The sequence below is a fragment of the Triplophysa rosa genome, linkage group LG17 (genome assembly GCF_024868665.1).
Source record: "Triplophysa rosa linkage group LG17, Trosa_1v2, whole genome shotgun sequence".
Taxonomy (NCBI): Eukaryota; Metazoa; Chordata; class Actinopteri; order Cypriniformes; family Nemacheilidae; genus Triplophysa; species Triplophysa rosa.
The window spans coordinates 16,696,993-16,721,599 of record NC_079906.1 but is presented as its reverse complement, the minus strand read 5'-3'; the positions used below and the strand labels follow the sequence as shown (position 1 = coordinate 16,721,599).

The following is a 24,607-nucleotide window of genomic DNA, read 5'->3' as shown; positions in this document are numbered from 1 at the left end:
CGTCTATTTGACATCTGCATTTACATCTGCAAGACATCTACAATACATCGTTTGCTCATCTGCAATACGTCTCGGAGATGTCTGCTGTCAGACGTCATATAGACATCTAGAAGATGTCTGTAAGATGTTTATGATTTAGAATGGATGTACAGCAGCTCTTTCTAAGATGTTTAGCAGATGTTTTTAAGCAGCAGATCGCCAGATCTTTAGCAGACGTATTACAGACGTTCAGACGTCTCCGAGACGTATTGCAGATGAGCAAACTATGTATTTAAGATGTCTTGCAGATGTAAATGCAGACGTCAAATAGACGTAAACCAGATGGATTGTGCTATCTGGGAACTGGGAATAACTAACCTGCAAATGTCGCAACTGACCAATCAGAATCGAGCATTCCAACGAGCCGTGTAATATATTATTATAATATAGCCTATGGGTACTAGACAAATACCCCATAAATGTTAACCACATGTTAACCAATGTAAAGCGTAAATAAACATACTTGTATTTATCATGTGGCATGGCAGATGAGCACATGTTTAAAACTTGTTTGGTGCCATATGAACACTATTAGCACAAACAGTATAACACTTTAATTATCTTTAATATGATATACCTTTAGAACACAGGTGATACATACACCATGCACCCAGTCAAAACACACGAGAACTGTTGCTCCCAGGAAAAATAACCAAGGTAACAAACAAGGAAGTAATTAAAGTGATGTTTTTCAAGCCATCCCAATGTCACTTTAGCCTTTTTAGGCGAATCGCTAGGTATTTGATTGCCAGCATTGGTTATGAAATCTTCTATGTGAAACTAAATATGTAAGTTAATTACTTCCCAACAAAACTGGGTTCATTGGGCACCCTGCTTTTCTGCACTTTGCCATGTAGTGGTCAAAAATAAAGCGCACCTTTTCAGCCACCATATAACACGTCCACATTCATATTCGACGTATTTGGCAACAACATTTATTTTGTACTTTGTTTAAAATGTCATAAATATTTGGTTTATTTCTTCTCAAGCAGATTAATTTCACTGTGTAGTAGGCCTATTGACTTAATCAAACAGGAAGGAGAAGTTTTTTTAGGATTTAATCCAGGCAATAATATCAACATACATGAAAATGCACTTATTAACATAACAAACTCACGTGAATGACAAAGAACCTAAAAATAACATCATACAATTTTTTATTAAGCATTTATGGTATATAGAAAGTGGAGGCTTTTTACATGTTTGCTAATACACAAGCAGCAGCTGTCCTATATGGGAAAAGCCTAAATTTAATATGTAACCATAAGCTCTGAAAAGTGCTATAGCTTCATCGCAATACATCTTAAAAACACTCAATTATACTTAAATAAAATATAACAGCTAAAATTACAGTGATCTATCTGTTCGGGGTATAGCTCTGACTTTACCCTTTGGATCCCTCTCTCTCATCTAACAGTATATTCTCAATCAGGTCCTGTAGAGAAGAGAAGCTCGGTCTATCCTCGCCGTTGAACTCCCAACAGCGCATCATTATGTTGTGCACCTGAAGAAATAGGCAATGAAATAAGGTACATCACATAGAGATTCATACAGACACAGATTTTGATGTCCAATTTAAACAATTCTGTATATAATTGTGTTTTTGTTTTTACCTTTGGTGGACACTGAGACAGTGCTGGTAACCTCCAGTTATCTTTAAGGAGATTAAAAAGATGGATAGCCATGGATGGACTCTGCACGTAACTTCCTATCTTCTGCATACACAACTGCATGAAATAGCGCATATTTAATACACAAACATTTAAACACATCACTAAAAGGAATACTCTGTAACTTAAAGTGATAGTTTACCCAAAAATGAAAATTCTATCATCATTTACTCACCCTCATGTCATCCCAAACCTGAATGATTTTCTTTCGCAGAACACAAAAGAAGATATTTTGAAAAAAGTTGGTAACCGAACAGCGACGGCACCCATTGACGTCTATTGTGTAGACACAGAACCAATGCAAATGAATGGGTGCCAGTTAACAATATTCTTTAAAGTATCTTTTTTTGTTGTTTTGCAGAAGAAAGAAAATCAAACAGATTTTTTTTTCAGTTGAATCATCTTTGTAATGAAATATATTGGAATAACATAAAGCAGACAATAACAGAATCTTTTGTATTTTGTATTTTGTTTGAGTGAAAGCCTGAAAGGGGCAGCTCAATGTCACGTTGACAGGCATTCATCCATACAGCCTGATTTTATCTACTCACCCTTTTAGGGTTTCGACTGATCTCACAGTAAGAGAACAGTTCGTGTAGAACAATGCCGAAACTCCACACATCTGACTTCTGAGAGAACTTGAGTTCTGATATAGATTCAGGCGCATACCTGAAACAAGCAATGACATATATATGGTAAAAAGCCTTACAAGTATGAATCATAACTGACCCGGCATAAAATCTTCTGATCATCTACAGCGATTAAATCTGTCAACACCACAATGTGTGGTGTTTCATGTGTAAAATGTTGTTCATGTGTAAAATGTTTTTGACTTTTGTCACCAGAAAATGGGACTTTCTCCTGGCTGTGTGACACGGTAATATTCTTTATCCACTGGAATTATCTTCGTGAGGCCAAAGTCGGCGATCTTCACCAGAGTGTCGCTGGCTACGAGAATATTCCGGGCAGCTAGATCCCGATGAACATATCGCATGCTTTGCAAATACTCCATCCCCTAGTTGAAAGAACTTTGTCAGTCATGCATTACAACGCATGTTTCTTTGTATCCCAAAGAATAACTCGACAGACCAGTTATATAACTGACAAATTTAAATCTAAACACATTGGTGTTTGTTTAAGGATGATGTACGTTTTTGTGTTTGTGTGTGCATGTTAGTACCTTACAGATCTGTGAGGCAAAAAGCAGCAGTCGCCGCACACACACGTTCTGTCTGTATTTCTCCATGTAACTAATAAGACTGCCATAGGGGAGATATTCCATCACCAGTCTTGTGCTGAGTCTACCTGTAAGGGTTAAAAATAAAACACATTTGGAATGGTCAGACAGATCAAATGGCAATCCCTAAAGATGATAAAAAGGCTGTGGGCGATACAGTAACTTCTGACCTGCACTGTAGCAGATGCCTTTGTATTTGACAATGTAGTCACAGTGCATGGAGCTAACAGTCTGGATCTCTCTCTGAAAGTCCGCCATGTTGGACTGTTTGTTGGACTGCAGTTCCTTAACAGCCACCAGTTCGCCGGTGTTATCACCCCACGGATCGTAACGACAAAGTTCCACGCTGCCAAAATTACCCTAAACAAACATTTAGGCAAACATATACCATAGTGTATCTGTGCATACAGCATCAACTTTTTGTTTGGAAATCCATTCATTTCTCGTTGGTGTCATAATTTGCTTTTCCTAGTTAGGAAAAGAGAACTTTAATATATGAATAAATTAAGATTATGTATACAGTGTTTGAAGCTTTGGCTGTCACAATATCTGAAAGAATTCACAGTGTGAGGGCTGTCAGGATATCAGTCAAATTCACTTGGTTTGTTTTGTGTTTTGAATCACTTAAAATATGAGCAAACGTTTTTATTGTTGCTGAATTACAATATTATCATTTTTATATAAAAAACGCGATTTCGATGATCATGGTTCGTTAATATCATGGCTATTGTCGATACCTATATATTGTGACGGCTCTAGTTTGAAATAGCACAGGTACGTCTTTTAGATGTCTGCTAACGATCTAGAAAACATCTGCTGTGTAAAAACATCTGATAAACGTCATAGAAAAAGCAGTTTTACATGCATTCTAAATGAAGGTCTCACAGTAAATGTAAAACAGCGCCCTCTATGGGTGGTAAGATTCTCTGCGCTCTTGCACTGTACCTTCCCCAGAACCGAGATGAAGCACAAGTGTCTCTCTTCAAAAACATCCTGTTGTTGTTTTCTGAACACGTTGGGTTTTCTCCCGAGCCCATCGCTCTTGGGGAGTGTGCCAGTTGCGTGGAGGATCTCATAATCTGTCAAATCAGATGTGTAGTTAATGACCATGTTTTTGTAGGTTTTAGGGCACACGTGTTTTATTAAGGGTCAGTTTATGAATTGGATATCAATATAATTCTATTATACCAGTTATAGAGAAATACAATGAAACAGCAGTTTTATACTTAATATATCATAAAAGCATATTTGAAAGTTCATTGATTCATTTTGATTCAATTTAAGCATGAACAGTGATGTACTTCCTGATGTTTTTGTTATTTGCCATTATGTTGAGAATAATTAAAGGGATACTTCACCCAAGTTTCCTCACCTTCGAGTTGTTCCAAATCTGTACACATTTCTTTGTTCTGACGAACACAGAGAAAGATATTTGGAAGGATGCTTATAACCAGACAGATTTTGCCCCCCATTGACCACCATAGTAGGAAAAAATACAATGGTAGTCAAAAGTGCCCCAGAACTGTTTGCTGTCCTACATTCTTCAAAATGTCTTCTTTTGTGTTCAACAGAACAAAAAAAGATAAAGTAATTTTTCCGACTATGGGAGTCAATGGGGGGATCTGTCTGGTTACAGTAAGCATTCTTCCAAATATCTTTCTCTGTGTTCATCAGAAAGAAATTTGTACAGATTTGAAACAACTCGAATGTGAGTACACTATGACAGAATTTTCATTTTTGGGTGAAGTATCCCTTTGAAAAGCATTTTGTGAGACCTGAAGTGATGAGGCTGTTGAGCTGGCGGATGATGCTCCTGCAGGACGGTCTGAGCTCCGGCTGGTACTGCATACACTGAGAGATCAGATCGGCCAGCTCGACCCACTCCAGGGCAGGCAGATGTGAGAACTGTGCGTAAAACTGCTGTTTCTGAAGACATTGAATGATGAAAGGTGTTCGGTATCACTTCAATATATCTTTACATTGAACAACAAACAGATATTTCTCATAAGAAACATACTAAGAAACACTTGTTTTTAAATGATGGTCATATTGTGTATTCTGTATTAATGTGGTGTCTGTACTTGTGTGAGGTCAAGGCCCTGTAGAGGAGCTTCTCCACCATTGAAAATCTCCCATAGAGTTGTTCCAAAACTCCACTTGTCACACTCCAGTTCTACCTCAAGTGTTTCCAGAACCTCCGGTGCCACCCATGGGATTCTGTCTAATGCGACTGCATCACAGAAATGTGCATATTATTCCATAATCTATACCTTACATTTACACATTTGGCAGATGCTTTCCAGACTGCAATCCCGGTGAGTGTTAAATAAAGAATCTATTATTCCCTCTAATAGCATTATATAGTACGGTAGTTTTGTTGCTTTGAAAATAACTGTATATTACCGTCTTTGCCCAGCATGGCCATGCTGATGCCTGGGTCACTCAATTTAATGAAGGGAGAGTTATCAGAGGATGGGTCCCCCTCTCTGGCTAACAGCAGATTCTTCGCACAAATGTTGCCATGTGCAATATTCTTGTCCTCCTGCACATGAAAGCCACACAAAACAAGAACTAAAACTAAACTTAAATACTAAAAAAACATATTTAATGGGTTTGAATAAATAAAACATTATAAAAGAAACAGACAATTATGAAATACATATGATTCTAATGTATGTATTTAAAATATATGGATAGTTAGGGTCACTTGCTCATTATTTATGAACATTTTTCACATGTGCCTGGCACAAGGTTAACTTGTGGTCTGTGTTTGGTTATAACAATTTATTTATATTTAATTCATATGAATATTTTATTATATATGAATTGTATTAAATTAACTTAAAACTACTCAACAATTATTGATTCTTTGCAGAGGTCTACCGGAAGTTAAGTTTGGGCCACGTAACGTTTGTTTATGTTGTTACCCCTGAAACCGTCTAGATTTTAGAATATAACTAAACTCACGTATGGAATAAAAACAAATGTAACTGTGGGAATTGTTTATGACTTCTAAAACCTATGTTATATTTTTGCATTTCTAGTGTATTGTAAGCCTAGAATTTGTAAAAATGTATGTATGCAATGCATATTTTCTCACCAGAAAGTTGAGAGCACATGCCAGTTGTTTGGCTACATCTAGTTTCCAGCTGACCGAAACGGATGTGTTTCTCCTCAGGTACAGGTCCAGTGCTCCATGCTTCACAAACTCCTGCACCATGATGTCTGGGGAGGATACGCTTTACTTGTCTGTACTCTAAGATGTTACTGTATTCACAGATACTTTGACAGGCAACCAGCATAACAAAGAACCCTTTTTGCTAAAGTCATCACACGCTTTTTGTAACTCCTGCTGGGTGTGTCCTCTTGTGTTCATAAGAGGATCTCTACCTTAAGTACCCTTAAATGCGCTTTTACGTCAAGAGAAACATTAGCATTCGTAGATGAGTAAAACACTTACTTTTGGATTTGTGCACACTGATGCCATAAACCAGAAGCAGGTGCTTGTGGGAAATTTGACTCATCAAACTAGCTGCCTCAAAAAAAGACTTTAAAGGAGGAGCAAAAAGAAAACCTTTAGTCAAAACTAACAAAATCCTTGATAAGAATTATTTGCACTTAGTCACCAGGGATTTTTAATCTAAAACTTATCTTCACACATGAGTGGCATATTCCACTATAGTACTCTGAACATCACTATTATGGTTAATGTGAAATAAAATATTCTGTATGCCTCAGTATATTCTTGAACAAAGGTTTAATAAAACATTGTGTCTTTAGAATTTATTACAGTTGTAAGATTGACAGCACACCTCCCAGCAGTTCTTATGACTGGCATCCAGGACCTTCAGAAGGACCTCCGTTGAATGTGTCATCCCATCCCTCTGGTCTGTCTTTGTGCCTCTAAAAATGTGAGTGAAGGAACCTTGACCCAAGCTTTCCCTCTGATGACAGAGAAATAAAATATTTGAGTTGTTTTGAGCCACACTCTACAGAAACTTGTGTAACACATCTGAAAAACATAAACAACAGTATATAATATATCTATATAAAGCTGTTTTTGAGCATTACATCCTCTGTGAGGTCATACCCAAATGAGATCCTCATGTTTGATCATGTGAAATTGCATGTGACTGGGTTTGTGTCTCTGTAACATGGGCGAATTTGGCATCTCTGCCATGCTGCTGTTACGAAGAATGATCATGTTGGTGAGTTCTGCAATGAAGTTAAAATACAATGATGAAAATAAATTTAACAGAAGAAAATACACAAACATTCCTTTACGGTTAGGCCATTAATTTGAATATTTTCCAAGCACCAGAAAGCTCTGAAATGATATGGTTATGATTAGGTGTTGATAGATCCAACTATGGATATGGCTTGCAGATCTTATAGATCCAAAATTTGAGTCCAGTTTCACTAGACCTCTCCCCGTCAGGGAGAGGTCTGACAATCTGAAAATATCAACTCCGTTGTGAGTTAATACTTCAAATCAACCACCAGGTCGATACAGAGATGAAGGGAAGAACAGCAGGAAACGAAGTGATGTTGAATAAAATGAAAGATGGTTTATTGAATAATCTCAGTTGTGCTCAATGCTCAGTCTAGCTTTGTCCAACTTTGTCGGATTAGAAACAGATTCATTAGGTATTATTAAGATTACGTTATCAAAACATTGTCTTGTGACGTTATTATGAACCTTGAGATGGAGACCAGGGAGACTCATATCAGCATAAAAGACAATACAGCACCCAACAGACGATTAAACAATATTAAAGATAAGGACAAAATGTAACAAATAACAAGAATAAAAGTGAATAATAAAATGATAAAATAAATGAATTTATATATATAATAAATGAATATATGATAAATGAAATGTAATAAATGCATTAACTTAGTAAGGGTTAGTAAATATATAATGGAGATAATAATAAATGGAATAATGTAATAAATGAAATAGAATAAAACAAGAAACAAATGTAGGTTATGTTTCTACCCAGATCTATCAAAATGTACACATTTGATTATTTCAATTATTTTACTAAATGAACAGAAATGTTTCACCTTTTGGTCTGGGTGTGCAGCACTTTCCCAGGGTCACAGGGATGTCTGACATGAGAAGTGTGTTGTGCTGATAAAACTCTGTGAGTTGTCTCAGACTACAGAATGAGTTGTGAATCCCAGCCAGGCTAAACTTCTCATTTTTCTCTATCAGACAGTCTTTGTAATCCATACCCAGATGAGTCTATTAAAAGAACCAGAAGATAATCTAACATCATTAACAGCATTAGAAATGCAACCTGTAAAAACAAAATTGTTTTTTGTGGTCATTTAAATTAAACAAATAAAATATAAAACAAATATAAAAAATAACAAATAAAAAAACTATACTGATTTGTTTTGCAAATTGTATAGATCTGGCAGGATGCTATACCTGTGTACAAACAGTGAGGAAGTACTTGTCGAATTCTTTTGGACTGTGACGTAACAGGAACATGCCATTTTCAGCTCCGGCCTTTTTGAGCTTGTGCACCGCAAACTCTGACCTTCAGAAAACAAGCAACAAAATATTACTATTAGATTTTTTCTTTTTCTTATTTTACCACATAAGTTTGTTATGATCGTGCTGTACGTGATAGGGCCATGGCAGTAATTCTGAATGTCTTCCAGCAGGCGGGGCGGTGCCACCTCTGCGCAGAAATAGTGAGTTGAGTCTGTGGTCAGTCTGAAATATCCATCAACCAGAGACACGAAGGAAAGGGCTTCAGTGAGGGTGTGAAACTCAGCCTCCTGTTGGTGGAAAGCGAAACCGGGGCGGATAATGTAGATGAAAGTGATACGTATGTCATGGAAATAGAAAAGAAACAAAATTAAGCTCAGCACAAGTTTTAACACATCAAGTGCTGAATGACACATCAAAAGATGTGATTGGAGAATACAATTTTGTGCCACATTTTATTAATATCAAGAGGTTCTAAAATGCATCACTTGTTTATGATAGCGGATTAAACATGATAAAAGAAAAAAATCATCATCAAACCTTATAGTTAATGAAAAATGGCAAGTGAGCAACAATGACCATTAATTTGACCAATGCACATGTTCATTTCCTGAACGACTGGACACTTTATGCTATAAAGCAAATGTTTAAACGGTACTGTTTAGCGTGTTGACAAAATGTTTATATGCTCTACTACTTGTAAGTCGCTTTGGATAAAAGCGTAATGAATCAATGTAAGTGTAAATGTTTAATATAGTGTCCATACCAAGCAACGGTCGTCTTGGCATGTGAGGGTGACCACCCTTCCCTCCAGGGGCATCTGCTCTTGACAGACACGCTTTATACTAATATCTGTGATCTGAGGAAAGTCACAGAATGTCTGCCAGTCCTGTGAATGGAAAAAGATAAACGGAAGTATGTTTGCAGCCAAACGCTTCTGGGGGACTATTCTCTACCATAGTAGAAAAAGAAAATTACTATGGTAGTCATTGGTACCCCAGAGCTATTTGGAACAACTTGAGAGCGGGTAAACGATGACAGATTTTCATTTAAACTTTCACTTTTCACTTTACAGTAAGTCTTAATAAATCAAAATTTGTCTGAGAGAATTCAAATAGATGCCGATCCAGAGTCTCACCTGGTGTACTGTGGTCTGTACTTGAATCCCTCCCTCCCCAGAGACTCGGATGGATTTAACCCTTTCCTGCTCGCTCTGCTCTAACCATCCGGAGTGATGCATACTGAAGCATTCTGAACCGTAAGCCGGCTCCACCGCGCTTAACTCAATCAGATACTTGAGCTTCAGGTTATGCACCCCAGCCGAGCAGCTGCCCAGCTTCTTCAGGAAACGCTTAAGCGTCTTACGGATCTGATACCGAGCCAGGCGACTCAAGCGCTGTATGTCTCGCCTGTGGGTCTCTGGGAGGCAGGACTTGTAGCTGGAATGGAATAAGGATGTCGGAGTGAAGTTTGTAAAGTTTAAATGCATAACTCTCAATATATCTTATCTTTTCGTATACTATGTCGGCCCTTGTAAGCTATACCTTGTTGTCTTGCAGATGTCTCCAAGACTCTGGTTTCTCTCTTTGGCCATACGCCACAGATCTAACACTGCCATGCCTAAACATTCCTGCTGTAAGCTTAGAGCAGGAGAAACACCTCCACGACCAGACACAAAATCACTGCGGGCCTGAAGCAGGACGACAACAAAGTCAGATGTGAAGGACAGTAAGTGAACAGAAGCAATGGTATCACATCGCTTTTTTTAAATAATCGAGGAGGGTAAAAAAATTCAACAGCACAACAAATATGTGAATGTTTTTACAATCTAGGACAGACTCATAGCTATACCTGTGCAAAAAGATAGTCGATGACACAGTAGTCTAGCACGGCGCAGATTCGTCCTTTATTCAAGCAAAACCGATACGAAGCCTTGGACCCCTGACCGAACCAGCTCGAGAAGAAAAACCTTGAATCATCCAAAGAGAAACATTTTGGACTTAAAGAAAATCTAGTATATTTAAACTATAAACACTTTTGGCTTTGTAACTGCTAGAAAATTAACTCTTAAATCACTCAGGCCCGGTTTCACAAACAAGGCTTAAGTCTAGTACCAGACTAAAATGAATGCGTGACCTGTCTTAACTCAATATAACTTAGCGAACTTGCCCAGAAATATCTTAAAATATGTCAGTGCCATTGTTTTGTCTCAAGATGCACACCAGTAATGTGTTCTTCTAAGACATTTTTATAAAAGCAACATAAATATCTTAATTCAACTAAGGCATAGTCCTGGCTTAAGCTAAGCCATGTCTGTGAAACCGGGCCTCAATGTCTCATTTTTAAAAAACGTTTTTAGAACTTTTTACCACAAAGTCACTTCCGTCATATCAAAATATACAGGATGTGCTGTTTTACTGAAACTCAGTGGATAAAGCAGGGCACGGTAAAAGTGCTCTCCAAATGTGTAAATATATCTAATTGTGTTGTGCGGTCAAAACATTACATATAAAATATTTCTAGCCTTGTCTAGCTAAGGTCAATTTATCATAACATGTCACGAATCATACACACAGACTGAGTGAAAAACATTTTCCCACACTTCATGCATAATTAACCAAATACAGTATCTAAAGAAAACATGGCGAAGGTTTCCAAAACCAAATAAAAACTTTCACTTTTTCCCTTCACACAACAGGAAGATATTTGTTGATACAGTATTTAAGTAAAAAACTGGGTCTAAAGTAGACAATTTCAATAATCCGTTTTATTCTTAATTTAAGAGTAGACTGTGTGTATTTATTGTGTTTTATATAAAGTATTAGTTATTCAATGAGTTTACCTCACTCTGTAGTAAACAGTGATGGTCTCTTCACTCACATTAAATACATGAGTTGGTGGATACCAGTATGAAAGGTCCTCTGGCGCCAGAGAGAAAAGGTTGTGGAACACAGGAAAAATGCCTAAAAAATAGAAATATTCCATTTAAGTTTTAAAAACATGATTGGCACAGTATCCTTTCGTTTTATGTTTACTACAGCATTAGAAACACACATTTAACATAACAATTCTACATAGCGCTTATTAGCACTATAAACAGAAAATTCCAACTACAAACTTAAAACAAATTCATCTTTTTCAAAATCGTATTGAGAAAATGACAATAATACCACATAATTTAATAATACCATGTATTCTGTTTTCTATTAAAAAAAATTCTAAATTAAATCTTTCTGCATGCATGTCAAGCTGCTTTGCAACAATGCAAAACTGTGAAAATCAATAGAAATAAAAGTGAATGCTTGTTTTAAAACAATAACTGAGACAGCATCTCAGTATCGTGGGTTTCTCACCACTGGCTTTGGCAGCAAACACACACACACTCTCAGCAGTGATGTGTCCAGTGGGAATGTTGAGGGTGATCTCAGATTTGACTGTAGGGGAGTGGTACAGGTGCACCTGTAGGGAGTCACAGCTGGACTTTTGACTCCCCGCCCTATCATTCTTCATCAGGGGCACCTCTTCTTCCTCAGGTATGGTCATCTCATTAAAGCAATCTCCTGAGTGGACAAGAACTAGAGAACTAGAATATCTCAGCTCATTCTGACTATCAAAGAGATGTGAGGGTGTCGATGATGGCTCTTCTTTGTTTGATAGAGTAGTGCATATCACTTAAAATAATTTAGTTTCTAATCAGTAACATAAAAAGATCATAGTTATTCTGTAAGGAATGCTCTCATAATTATAGCAACATATTTGTTTACATTACAATAATTTCTGTCTTAATGTATAATTAATGACATGAGCTACGTATCAGAATTCCAAATTAAAAGAAATTTTTACTGTCGTTTGTAAAAGTGTTACGTTCAGAAGCAGTAATAAAACGCAAAATGAATAAAGTTTAACAACATGATAAAGATTTAGTTTGAGCCATTATGAACATACTCTAGCAACAGATGAGTTAACTGCATCAGTTCTTGGAACTCCGGTGGTCATGCACTTGATCAAAGTGAGAGCTTATTCATGATTCACATGTTGATCTGTACTTTCCGTAACAAACAAAATCATGGGTGATTCCCAGAGTACTACAGACTACACTAATATTAAAACCTCAAAAGTTTAATGTTTGAAATGCATCAAGGCCGTGAGGCGAGATAATAACTTCTAAATAGTATACGTTAGTATTTAATAACTTTCACGTTGACATAAATATTCCCACAGCGCAAACTATAAACAACAAACATGAAACGTACATCAACATACATCATCGAAACATACTGTACATCAACATTCACGAAATACTGTATGTATTCCATTTTATTCAAATACTATTTAATTTCTATTTCATTTTAGGTTTTTAAGAAATAGAATAAATACATGTTTACCTTTTGTTATTTCAGAAGAAACCTTGATGATTTGGTCATGTTGAAGAGCTTGTAAATATCTGGTAATGCTGTTGTGAGCTATGGTAGGAGGGTGACATTCGTTTCCGGCAAGAGAGAAACCACAAAAGCACCTTATATTCAGACTTCTTTACCAAGAACGACACTATTGCATGTCTCTCTACCAATTGGCGCCCCTCTATATTTTAGTTTTCCGTCCTATGAAAAGATAGGAATGCCACCCCTGCATACTATAATGATGAAACATAATTCAAGAGTGTGTTTATTTGTGTGAGAGAGAGAGTAAGAGAGAGAGTGGAGCTGCTGGGTTCATGTGTTTTTTTACATGGCAAGATTGAAACTGTGGTTTCCTCTTTCTCTGCTAGCGCTCAGTGGCTTTGTTATTTCCGCTGCTGAGAAAAACTAAGTAGGTTGTCTTCAGTTGGGCCCGATAGAAGCCAGAGCCACATAAAACTCTAATTTTAACACTTGTGATCAGAGAAGTGTGATGTGTGCCTGATAGCCATTTATATTTCAGTTTTTATGACCCCACAGCTGCTGGTTTTAATATCGGAAGCGTTAAAATAAATGATATATAAAAAATAATGCACAAATCATCAAATGGGTTCAAAAAACACATTTGGTCAATGCATAAACATTCTACTTTTATTGGCAACTTTGACGAACACAGATCAAATCGCAGGCTTGGGGCATATTGATAGTATAGTATAGATTCAACTAAATGAAACAACCCGCCCCCATTCGGCCCACTGTTTTCTAACTCTCTTAATAAAATAGTCCTGTAGCGTGCAAAATTATTTCAGGTAACAACATATTCTTTTAAAACCAACATACATATTATTACAAAGTTGTTGGAGAAGTTAAACAGCATTCATATGTTTTCATTAAAACAGTAGATATCAGTTGAATGTCTGTCCTCTGGGCTGAAAATGAGACTAAGCCGACATACAGGTGTTCTGCAGGTGCACGGCATACAGAACCGTTCTTGTGCGTGATTGCATAATAGAAATGAAAGAACTATTGATTTACAGGTCAATGAAACATCTTTCAGATCAGGTGCTGAGGGTCAGGTATTCAGCACTGCCGGCCAAAATGGACGGTAAATAAGACATTACCGTTGACATACTTGATATAAGATATAAGACGGATGAGAATGTATTTGATGTAAAATAATAAAAGTGTTATTCTAAGTCTCACAAGTAATTCCTACAGAAGAAAGCAATAGAAACCCAATAGAAAACATCACAGAAATTCAATTTGTTTCCATTAAAATACCATTATGAACCATTAACTTTTTCCGTAAAAACCATTACAAAATTCCTTTTTGTAGTGTGTTGTGGACATTATTCCAATAGGATTTAATGATGTTCTATTGGTTCTCATCTATCCCACCAATAAAATCCTTCAAATATCAGTAGACAACATTACAGTTTCCAATACAATTCCCATTATAACCAATAAATCTTTTGTGTTTTGGGCAGGGTTCTATTGGGGTTTTTTTTCAGCGAGGTGCACATCAACCATTCATTGTACACAGTGATCAAACTCTCAACTAATGCTATTGTTCTTCTGCAAAAGGAATAGGCCTTTATTCTTGGCTATTTAGTTTGGGACCAAAAATGAAAGCATGTCCTGCACTACTTTTCACCTTTGTTGAGTAAAACATCACCAGTAGCCAAAAGTTCTTTTGAAATGAGAAGGATGTTGGTGGGATTGTGTGCAGTAGCTTCATTCTGTAGAGAAAATAATTTGATTTTAGAAATCAACATCTGTACTCCTGTCTTCCATTAGTCAACAAAGAGATAGCACCCATTCCAACATGTATTATCAGTAAAGCCAATGTTGCTGTGGTGGTTGTGTTATTTTGAAAGTGTTAACTTTGAAGGAAATCAAAATGGCTTACTTATAGTTGGGATAGTTCACCCAAAAATGAAAATTCTTTGATCATTTACTTACCACCCTCATGTCATTCCAAAACTGTGTGACTTTCTTTCTTCTGCAGAACACAAAAGAAGATATTTTGAAGAATGTTAGTGACCGAACAACCGTGGTACTCATTGACTTGCATTGGTTTTATCTAAGTGAAAGGGTACCACCATTGTTCGGTTACCAATATTCTTCAAAATATCCTCTGTTGTGTTCTGCAGAAGAAAGAAAGTCATACAGGTTTGAAATGACAAGAGTGTGAGTAAATTAACTTCAAGTGCTTTTTTAAAAAACCTTCACCTTTAAATGCAACCACTAAACGTACCAAATTTTGACAGGACGCATCACATTTCTTTTCTTCCAAATTCCACCACAATAAACCAGGACCAATAGAATCCTTCTTGGTGGGTCCTGTAGTATTCCAACAAATGTTAATTTAAAGGTACAGCATTATCTGTGGACAGCTGTGCAACATTGCATGTTTAACTATTGTGTTAATATAAGTTTCTCTCACCTGTAATGTAGCTGACTGCCACACCTACCAGCATGACTGTACTTGTTGACAGGGCTCCGAAATAGAGGTAGGAAATTGAATAGATACTTTGAAGGCCGAATTGACTGTATAAGAGTGAAACGTCACTGAATAAAGATTCCTGTGATGAAACGTTAGACACTATACAGTTTCGACAGATCTATACAGACACTTACCCATAATCCTCATTAATTGACGGTGACTGAACCAGCGCTGCAGTGCCATTCAGTGTTGAATTAATTGCCAAACACTGACTATCACTGGTGGGTAAAACGCCCATCACTTGTGGTGTTGGAGGATAAATTGTACTTCCTATAGCAAGCCATAGAGATAGGCAGAAACCCACAGCCACACCCGAAAACACCCCCTAAAACATGTAAAAAAGAATCTTGCATGTCTTGTTATCATTTACTGTATATATAAAATATATATTCTGTTTCATTGGATGAAAGGAAGAAATCGTTCATCTTAATCATGTCTTACTAGTTTATTTGTGGCTGGTACAAACATGCCCAACACAAATGCTCCTAGGAGTGGACCGTTCACCACACCCATGACTGTAAATGACCCCTGAGAGGAAAAAAACATTTACTAGAACACATCCCCCACACTAAAATACAGCATAATTCATATCACGAACATTGTAACTGGTTGGTATCTGTACCTGAAGCACTCCCCAGTCCAGCAGAGAAGAGAGAGCAGCCATCGTAATGCACCCAAGCCCATAAAACAGAGCTGTTTTACACATACAACAAACAAAAAATATAGTTTTCATTGTAGTTGTGCAACATTGTCAGCAAACAAAAATGACAGAATCACATCCATGGTCTTGTAGTTGTTTAAGCAGTACGTATTAAAGGTGTATGCATGCAAGGTCTAATGTATGAAATTTAGCGGCATCTAGGGGTGAGGTTGCGAATTGCAACCAACGGTTCACTCCACCACTCCCTTACGAAGCACTGCGGTGGCTGACACAGAGATAAGATGTCGTCACATTTTTGCTTCTTTGCTGAAGGAGATAACGAATTTGCGAAACTAGAGCAGTTTGTCCGTTTAGGGCTACACACAGCACCTTTAAATCCCTGTGTTGCAGAATGAAAATTATCCTGAGGACAACTCATACATTAAAGTTGGCCTTCCTCTCTGAACCAGTAAAATACTTGTGACATTTTCTAGATAAACATCTACATTATTTATATTATTTAAATGACAGGTGTTCAAACCAAGAAACTCAAAAGAGGAAGTTGAGAAAGTGTAATAATCATCCTAGTTTAAACATCCTCTAGCATACACCTTATCGGTAAAGTCTACATTTGCATGCATGTCTTTGACAACCTAATTATTCTGCTGCAGTGTATCCTCAATAGGCAGTTTTGGTAGTACACAGTGTTGGAAATGGCCAAGATTCACGGGGGGACTCTAGTTGGGGATATTTTTAAACCATATATTGCAGAAAATGCCATTTTATTTATGAAATGTGCATAGCGCTTGGAGGCTATTTTATAGATAAAAAATGTGAACCCCTCTTGAAAATAACTCACATTCCCCCCATTTCCAACCGTGGTGATACATTAAACCACCAATTAACTTTTGTACTGTCTGTCTCTCAAAACCTCCAAAGAGGCCATTGACAGTGTTCGCAAAAAAAGTGACCCAGTTGCTCCATAGGAAAATGAAACGGACTCCGTGCCTACGTCGACCACGTCCCCTGCACCAGCATCCCTCTCCGGATTCACCCATTCATGATCCCCGGATTTTTTAAATACACTTCCCATAATCCCTTGCACGGCACACTGTCCATGATTGCACACACACCTGTAGACCATTTACCCGGACTCTATTTATACACGCATTTCTGCCCATGTTCTTTGTCAGGTCTTCTCGTTGATTATGTTCGTTTAGTGCCGATCCAGTAGTTATCTTTTACTTGTTTACCTGTGGATTACGTAACTGTTTACCTGTGGATTAAGTACCTGTTTACCTGTGGATTAAGTACCTGTTTACCCGTGGATTAAGTACTTGTTTACCTGTGGATCACTTACTTGTTTACCTGTGGATCACTTACTTATTTACCTGTGGATTACTTGTTTACCTGTGGATTACTTACTTGTTTGCCTGTAGATTACTTACTTGTTTGCCTGTGGATTACTTGCCTGTTTGACTTGTGGAGCACTTACCCGTTCACCTCTGGACTTGCAATAAAGTATTATACAGGGTCTGTGGTGTGGCTCGTCTTGTGTCCAGTAAGCCTGCTGAAAGAAGACCTGACCCAACGCAACGATGTCCACACCACAGCCGTCCGCTTCAGCGGCTACACCCAACCCTTTCAAAGATCTGGTCAATACCCTCCGTCAACAACTTCTGCTGTCCAGTCCCTCCACCTCATCCCGTGTTACCAGTCCCATGGCCGTACCCAATCACTTCTCCGGGTCTGTGGATGAATACAACGGGTTTATTCTACAGTGTGAGCTGTTTTTGGAGATGAATGCACGTCAGTTCGAGTCAGAGCAATCCAAGGTCACATTCATCATCTCACGGCTCTCCGGTAAGGCGGTGAATTGGGCGCAGTGTATATGGAGCACGGGGGGTCCCATCACGTTATCCGAAAGACTCTTCGTCCGTCATTTCCGTGAAGTCTTCGGCCAGTCTGCCGGATCCCTGTCTACGCAAGATCAACTCATACGACTCAGACAGGGACAAGCCTCTGTGGCGGATTACGCCTTGCGTTTCCGTACCCTTGCTGTGGTGAGTGGATGGAATGAGTCTGCCCTGGTGACCGTGTTCCGACAGGGATTACATCAGTCCATAAGGTCGCAAATTGCTGGTCTCGATGACCTCATTCAACCTCATTCAACGCTCTGTGCGCATCGCCCAACGTCTAGCTGCGTGTGACTACTACTAACCCGTTACATCTCCTCCACCCCAGAAGACACCTGCCTCCGTAAATCCTCCGGAACCCGAACCTATGCAAGTAGATCGGTATCATCTCTTGCAGGAAGAACGAGCGCCTAACTTTGAGATTGTGTTTGTACTGTAGAGAATCTGGCCTCTTGTCTCGTCCAACCGGCATGACCCGCGGTGAGTACCATTCAGACTATGGCTGCTGTTGCACCTCTGACTCTCACTGATGTGCTGGTAACCACTGCATCACCTCCCGTTTCAGCTAAAGCCCTAATAGACTCCGGTTCAGCTTTGAATTTCATGTCGCTACGATTACTCTCGTATCTCCAACTACCTATAAGACGCAACGAGTATAACTTGAGGATTCAGAATGATTTCGGAAAGCCATTGGGTCGTGGCCGTGTCTGTTTCCACACCCCCTCCATCTCGCTTCGGGTCGGAGACACTCATGTAGAGGAGATCTCGTTCTGGGTTCTGGAGGGTTCTACCACGGACATCATCCTGTGAGGACCCTGGCTTCAGGTATATCAACCTCACATTGACTGTGCGTCAGGAAAAGTCTTAAAGTGGAGTAACCGTTGTCTCAGAGACTGCATACCAAACATTAAGCAAACACCCGTCGCCGCTACAAACTTACCTGTGAGTACCACTTCTGTCGGGAGCCCCGAGGTATCCACCCCTGTTGATGTCCCTGAGGAGTACCGGGCGTGCCAGCTTCTTTTTTGTGGGTAAGAAGGACGGAGGTCTGAGACCGTGTATCGACTACAGAACACTCAATCTCCGCACCAAGAAGTTCACCTACCCTCTTCCCCTGGTCCCGTCCGCCCTGGAACAACTCGCCCATGACACAGTTTTCACCAAACTAGATCTAAGGAATGCATATAATCTCATACGTGTCAGGTCCGGAGATGAGTAGAAAACTGCCTTCATCACCCCATCTGGACATAATAAATACCTGGTCATGCCATTCGGATTAGTCAATGCCCCAGCCAAGGATGCTCAGTCTGTGCCATCTCAAAGGTTCCCCGTCGTCTACCAGAAGGCAAGCTGCTTCCCCTTCCAATACCTCATCGTCCGTGGTCACACATCGCAGTGGACTTCATCACCGACCTTCCCCTGTCTGACACCTTTACCTGCGTGCTGGTTGTAGTGGATCGCTTCTCCAAATCCTGCAAGTTGATACCTCTACCTCAGCTACCCACCGCCTTTAAAACGGCCGAAGCCCTCTTCAACCACTTATTCCAGAATTATGGTCTTCCAGAGGATATCTTGTCAGACAGGGGCCCAAAATTCATATCCAGAGTTTGGAAATCATTCTTCAATCAGCTAGACATCACCGTCAGCCTCACATCCGGATATCACCCGCAAGCCAACGGCCAGGCAGAGGGGAAAATTCAGGACATTGGGAGATACCTGAGAGCCTATTGCCATGACCACCAACACAGCAGGCACCGGTACCTGGCGTGGGCTGAGTACACTCAGAACTCCCTTCGCCAAACCTCCACCGGACATCCCATAATCCCTTGCACGCCACACCGTCCATGATTGCACACACACCTGTAGACCATTTACCCGGACTCTATTTATACATGCATTTCTGCCCATGTACTTTGTCAGGTCTACTCATTGTCTATGTTCGTTTAGTGCCGACCCAGTAGTTATCTTTTACTAGTTTACCTGTGGATTACGTACCTGTTTACCTGTGGAATGCTTGCCTGTTTGACTTGTGGAGCACTTATCCGTTCACCTCTGGACTTGCAATAAACTATCATACGGTTTCTGTGGTGTGGCTCGTCTTGTGTCCAGTAAGCCTGCTGACACTAACATAGAAGGGACAACAGATAATGTAAATTAAATCAAACACTTGCCTCCTGTTGCATATATTTATATATAAAGTCAAAATCTGCACATGTGACCCTGCCTGTGAAAACCCAGTTAAAGTCATTTTTTCTGATTTACCGTTCTACATAAAATCATCCTACATTCTACAAAAATAACCTTGATATCGTTAATACTGAGTACAGCAATGTCAAATATTGAAATCATAGTAAAAATAATGATTCAAATCAAACCTTGATGCTTGTTATTTCAGAATTAGATTAATAGATTAGTTTACATGTCTTTGCACATTTACTTTGGTACGGCATGTCTCTCAAAACCTGCAAAGAGGCCATTGAAAATGTTTGCCAAAAAAAAGTGACGCACGGTCACTATTTCCATATGAAAATTGTGTAGTCTAACACAGAAGGGGAAACACACAAGTATGTTAATGTGGTGGTTGATATGTTACCCAAACATGAAGCTCTGCTGATTTATGCTTGCAAACATTTCACCTGAACTGTCTGATAGTAAAAATATGCCTTCCAATCTACAAAATATTAAAATGCGGAGAAGGGACTGAAGCCAAAACTGTACTGCAATGTTAAAAAAACAGAGAACACAAGTTTATCGAAGAATTAGTCAAATGCAAGATTACTGAGATGCAAGAAGGGTCTGAAAGCATGCAAGGAAATAAACACACATGATATTCTGCATGCACCGTAAGCAATGTTCTGAGAATGTTACTTGAGCTAAAACTAATGAGAAGTTATTTTTGACCCTACATAATGACTTGGAGAGCAAGAGCTGTTTTCTCTGGGAAGCGGCAATTAGCCATGGCTTCATTACATCCTCCATGGTAACAGCAGCCATAGCGTTAATGCTGGTGGAGACGGTACTGTGGAAACAGAAGCAGGTACAGCTACCTCAGTGTCCTTCATTTCATTCAGCAGGCTCATCAAAACCACACAATGTTCGGATTGCTTTAAGCACCTTAAAGTTCCACTGTATGCACAGGCTAGAAAAAGACCCGGGAAGCCCGGATGATTCCTGAAAATGTCCAAGACCATGTATGGCATGTACTGTCATAATGAAGATACAGTAAAAGCATCAGGACAGTCATTAATTCAAAACCTGTTATTGCCTTTATTGATGTACCTGGTCAGGTGCAGATATTTTTCCGGCTGTCAGTGGATCACAGGTCGAGTACAAAGCAAACATCACGATGCCACAGGTGGCTGCACTGCTCACAATAAGACACAGACCTACCTGGTTAACCAGCAGGGCCCTGCAGCGCAAGACAAGAGTGACACATAGTGGATTGGTATCTCAATGAAAATATGCACTGTGCAGGAGTAATGTGAGGAGACCATGACACAGTAATGCTATCAGATGCTAATACCATGGTTCAAAATCAACATATTCATTTACTCTATGTCAAAGAATCCTTTTTTGTTACTACTAAACAAACTGTATTTTATTAAAGCAATAAGCCCGCGAAGCAGTGGGTTACAGTGCATTTTATAACAGCTAAGGGCGTTGTGGCACGACGCGAAGCGGAGTGCCTAAAACCCCGTAGCTGTTATAAAATGCACTGTAACCCACTGCTTCGCGGGGCTTATTGCTTTTATAAAACGGTTATTCCATATGCTTAGCAAGGTTTCATAAAATAAAGTAAATAAAATGATATTTAGGCTATGTGGTGCGGTCAGCCGTTATATATTGAGGTATTTTATAACGGCTTAGAACTCCGCTCAGCCAATCAGAATCAAGGACCAGAACTGACCGTTTTATAATGAGGTATTTTATAACGGCTTAGAACTCCGCTCAGCCAATCAGAATCAAGGACCAGAACTGACCGTTTTATAATTAGTCTTATAGTACGAATGGAGTGATTGTAATGGCTTATATACAGAGACTTATTCACTCACAGTTGTGCTTGTCTTTCCGTCCTGCATGATATGTAACGCTGCACTTGAGCCTGATTGGCTCCGTACATGGATAACCACACCATAGTCCCGCCCACAGTGAAACTCCAGAACGAATAGCGCTGCTGTGGGTCTATGCCAAAGCTGTGAGACAGGGGGAGATGTGGAGGTACAGAGCTTTAAAACAATCCAGCAAATAAAATTTAATTCATTTGATGAATTCAAAAATGCTTGATGTTGTTTATACTCATTGAAATTGATGCGTGATCCATTGTAGGCAATCTCTAGAACCCTCGCCGGCCCTCCGGCCAACACTGTGCCCTGAATGTAGATTGCAATAAACCCAAACAGCATGACCACAATTTGAAACACATCGGTCCAAATGACGGCCTTCATACCACCCTGCGAGAAAACAGAACATTACAAATAATTACCCATGTGCAATACTTTATGATATGTTAAAATTGATAAACAATTAAAGGGATGCTCCACACAAAAATTTAAATTCTGTTATCATTTACTTACCCTCAAGTTTTTCCAAACCTGTAAACATTTCTTTGTTCTGATCAACACAAAGAAAGATATTTGGAAAAAATGTTAGCAACTGACATTTTTGGGACATCATTGACTACCATAGGGGGAAAAAAATATTATTGAATGTAGGAAAGCAAACGATTCTAGGGCACCTTTGACTACCATTTTAATTTTTCCTACTATAGTAGTCAATGATGTCCCAGAAATGCCAGTTGCTAACATTTTTTCCAAATATCTTTCTTTGTGTTCAACAAAACAAAGAAATTTATACAGGTTTGGAACAACTGGGGGGGGTGAGTAATTCATGACAGAATTTTCATTTTTGGTTGGAGTATCCCTTTAAAAGACATTATGGTAACGTATCTTGTGACAGCATGATTCATTAAACCTACCACAGTTGTGTAAAACGTGCAGATGATTCCGGATGAGAAAAGAGATGCCCACATATTTAGACCGGTAGCTTGATTGAAAGGAGAAAAAATGACTGATAAAGAATAAACCTTCAATTTTCAACATCAACCGCTCACATTATTTGGTTTTGGTAACAGAGACATTATGCTTCTTTACTCACCTTGATTCATGATGACTGCAGGAGCGAAGATCACTATGCCAGTATAGAGGAGCTACAGGAAGAGCAAAACATCAATCTCAAAATTGTGCATAATAAATATCATTCTAATGTTAATGTAACTAAATCCCGGAATTCAAATTGTTCAGCTGATAAAAAAAAAAAATTTTGTTTAACATTTAAATGTTATCGTAATGTAGATGTTGTGCTGAGTTTGTCTTACTGTGGCCACAATAAACTGCAGACTCCCCAGAAGTTGCATCCCTCTGCCAAACCTCAACCCTAAATACTGACACACAAAAAACACTGTTCACACATATATACATCTAGAGCGAGTTCTGAAATCATTTTTAATTTACATTTTCATTATACTTGGATATAAACAAACAAATAATTCTAGTTAAAAAAATGAAGGGTCCATGCCAGATCAAATGCAATCTGTCAGCAAATATTAGGATAATAAGAAAAAATCTTAAGAAATGTATTGATTAACAAAAATGTAACTTACATATATTTTTTTATGCATATAATGTGATTTGTAATTAAATGATAAATTAATTTAGAAAAAAATGCAAAATAAAAACACAGTGGTCTCGGATATCTGAACCCTGCTCTACCCACACATGGCATTTTATCTCACACTGCTGAGAAATTATTGAGATTCCATGTGCAGGTGCGTCTGGTGAGATCCATGCTATTAAAATTAACTGAATTAATACCATTAATAATATTTAGCCCAAATCAAAATACTGCAAGAAAATGGAAAAATCCAAACCTGACTTGAGCTGGTAATTTTAAGACGATAGAACACAGGTACGAAAAAGACTGCAGTAATGAGGGAGTTAAGCGATTGTCCAAGGCACATATAGAGGAACTTAAAACCATATAAATAGGCCTCTGATGGGACACCGAGCACCTGGACAGCTGACATAAAGCTGGCACAGAGCGACAGTCCGACAGGCACAGCAGAGAAACCCCTGCCCCCAGTGAAGAAGTTATCCACGCTGGAGGGACCCGGGGTTTTTCTCAAAGACTGGAATAGCCCGATAGCCACAGACACCCCAAGCATAGCAGCAAATACTGCATAGTCCACCAAAGAGAAGCCCAGTCTGTCCATAGTGCTGTCTTGTACCTAAATGAGTAGAGACCTTCTCTTCGAGGGGGTTATCAGCTGTAAAAACAAACTGTGAAAACACAAGCATTCTTAATGGACCTCCTGTTATGCCCTTTTGATTTTTAAACACCAGCACTCATGCAGTCCACCGTATCATTTAAGGTAACACCAGAAAAAACAGATTGAGTACAAAATACAACAGGACAATATTTAATATCTATATGTATTTTTATGCTTAAACACTTACCTTTTGAGAAAAATATTCAGAACCATGTGAGGGTTCCACAGGTCACATAACCAACTCATATGGGACGATAAATAGTAGTGGCTGAAAATGAGGTGGATGAGGTGGATATATTTTTCTAGGCTTAAAATTCTGATAACTGAAGGCAGTCTGAGGGGTGGAGAGTTATGAATTAAAATTATATATAAAG

At 38.7% G+C, this 24,607-nt stretch overlaps 2 protein-coding genes across 3 annotated transcripts; both read right to left on the bottom strand.

The window, feature by feature from the left end:
- Positions 1–1,080: 1,080 nt before the first annotated feature.
- jak3 (Janus kinase 3 (a protein tyrosine kinase, leukocyte)) lies at positions 1,081–13,137 on the bottom strand. Of its 2 annotated transcripts, none has more exons than XM_057356608.1 (24): positions 12,835–13,137; positions 11,803–12,024; positions 11,292–11,412; positions 10,301–10,418; positions 9,994–10,139; positions 9,588–9,888; positions 9,216–9,338; positions 8,582–8,739; positions 8,384–8,495; positions 8,014–8,194; positions 7,037–7,161; positions 6,759–6,890; positions 6,407–6,494; positions 6,047–6,171; positions 5,350–5,488; positions 5,028–5,176; positions 4,722–4,872; positions 3,892–4,025; positions 3,117–3,306; positions 2,890–3,014; positions 2,552–2,724; positions 2,261–2,378; positions 1,653–1,766; positions 1,081–1,543 (listed from the first exon to the last, which is right to left on the bottom strand). In XM_057356608.1, exons 2-24 carry the CDS (start codon positions 11,990–11,992, stop codon positions 1,424–1,426), a joined length of 3,333 nt encoding a protein of 1,110 aa, XP_057212591.1. In that variant the 5' UTR covers positions 11,993–12,024; positions 12,835–13,137; the 3' UTR covers positions 1,081–1,423. The 2 variants fall into 2 exon arrangements, with proteins under 2 accessions (XP_057212591.1, XP_057212590.1); XM_057356607.1 differs by having other exon boundaries at positions 11,803–12,009.
- Positions 13,138–13,376: 239 nt separating this feature from the next.
- Positions 13,377–24,176, bottom strand: slc5a5 (solute carrier family 5 member 5). Its single transcript, XM_057356609.1, has 15 exons — positions 23,835–24,176; positions 23,283–23,348; positions 23,063–23,114; positions 22,884–22,951; positions 22,205–22,359; positions 21,961–22,101; positions 21,188–21,317; positions 21,023–21,111; positions 20,815–20,927; positions 15,975–16,045; positions 15,794–15,880; positions 15,487–15,677; positions 15,293–15,396; positions 15,104–15,189; positions 13,377–14,585 (listed from the first exon to the last, which is right to left on the bottom strand). The coding sequence occupies exons 1-15, from the start codon at positions 24,174–24,176 to the stop codon at positions 14,490–14,492; spliced, it is 1,791 nt and encodes a 596-aa protein (XP_057212592.1). The 3' UTR covers positions 13,377–14,489.
- Between the last annotated feature and the right edge of the window lie 431 nt (positions 24,177–24,607).

Excerpts from the sequence above, each read along its gene's own strand:
- jak3 (XM_057356608.1), bottom strand. The coding sequence starts at position 11,992 with ATGACCATACCTGAGGAAGAAGAGGTGCCCCTGATGAAGAATGATAGG. Across the intron at positions 11,413-11,802 it reads GTTTGCTGCCAAAGCCAGTG|GCATTTTTCCTGTGTTCCAC; the intron begins GTGAGAAACCCA and ends TCTATTTTTTAG. Across the intron at positions 4,873-5,027 it reads AGGGCCTTGACCTCACACAA|AAACAGCAGTTTTACGCACA; the intron begins GTACAGACACCA and ends CAATGTCTTCAG.
- slc5a5 (XM_057356609.1), bottom strand. The coding sequence starts at position 24,176 with ATGGACAGACTGGGCTTCTCTTTGGTGGACTATGCAGTATTTGCTGCT. Across the intron at positions 22,952-23,062 it reads TGCAGTCATCATGAATCAAG|CTACCGGTCTAAATATGTGG; the intron begins GTGAGTAAAGAA and ends CTTTCAATCAAG. Across the intron at positions 21,318-21,960 it reads ACGGAAAGACAAGCACAACT|GGCCCTGCTGGTTAACCAGG; the intron begins GTGAGTGAATAA and ends CTTGCGCTGCAG.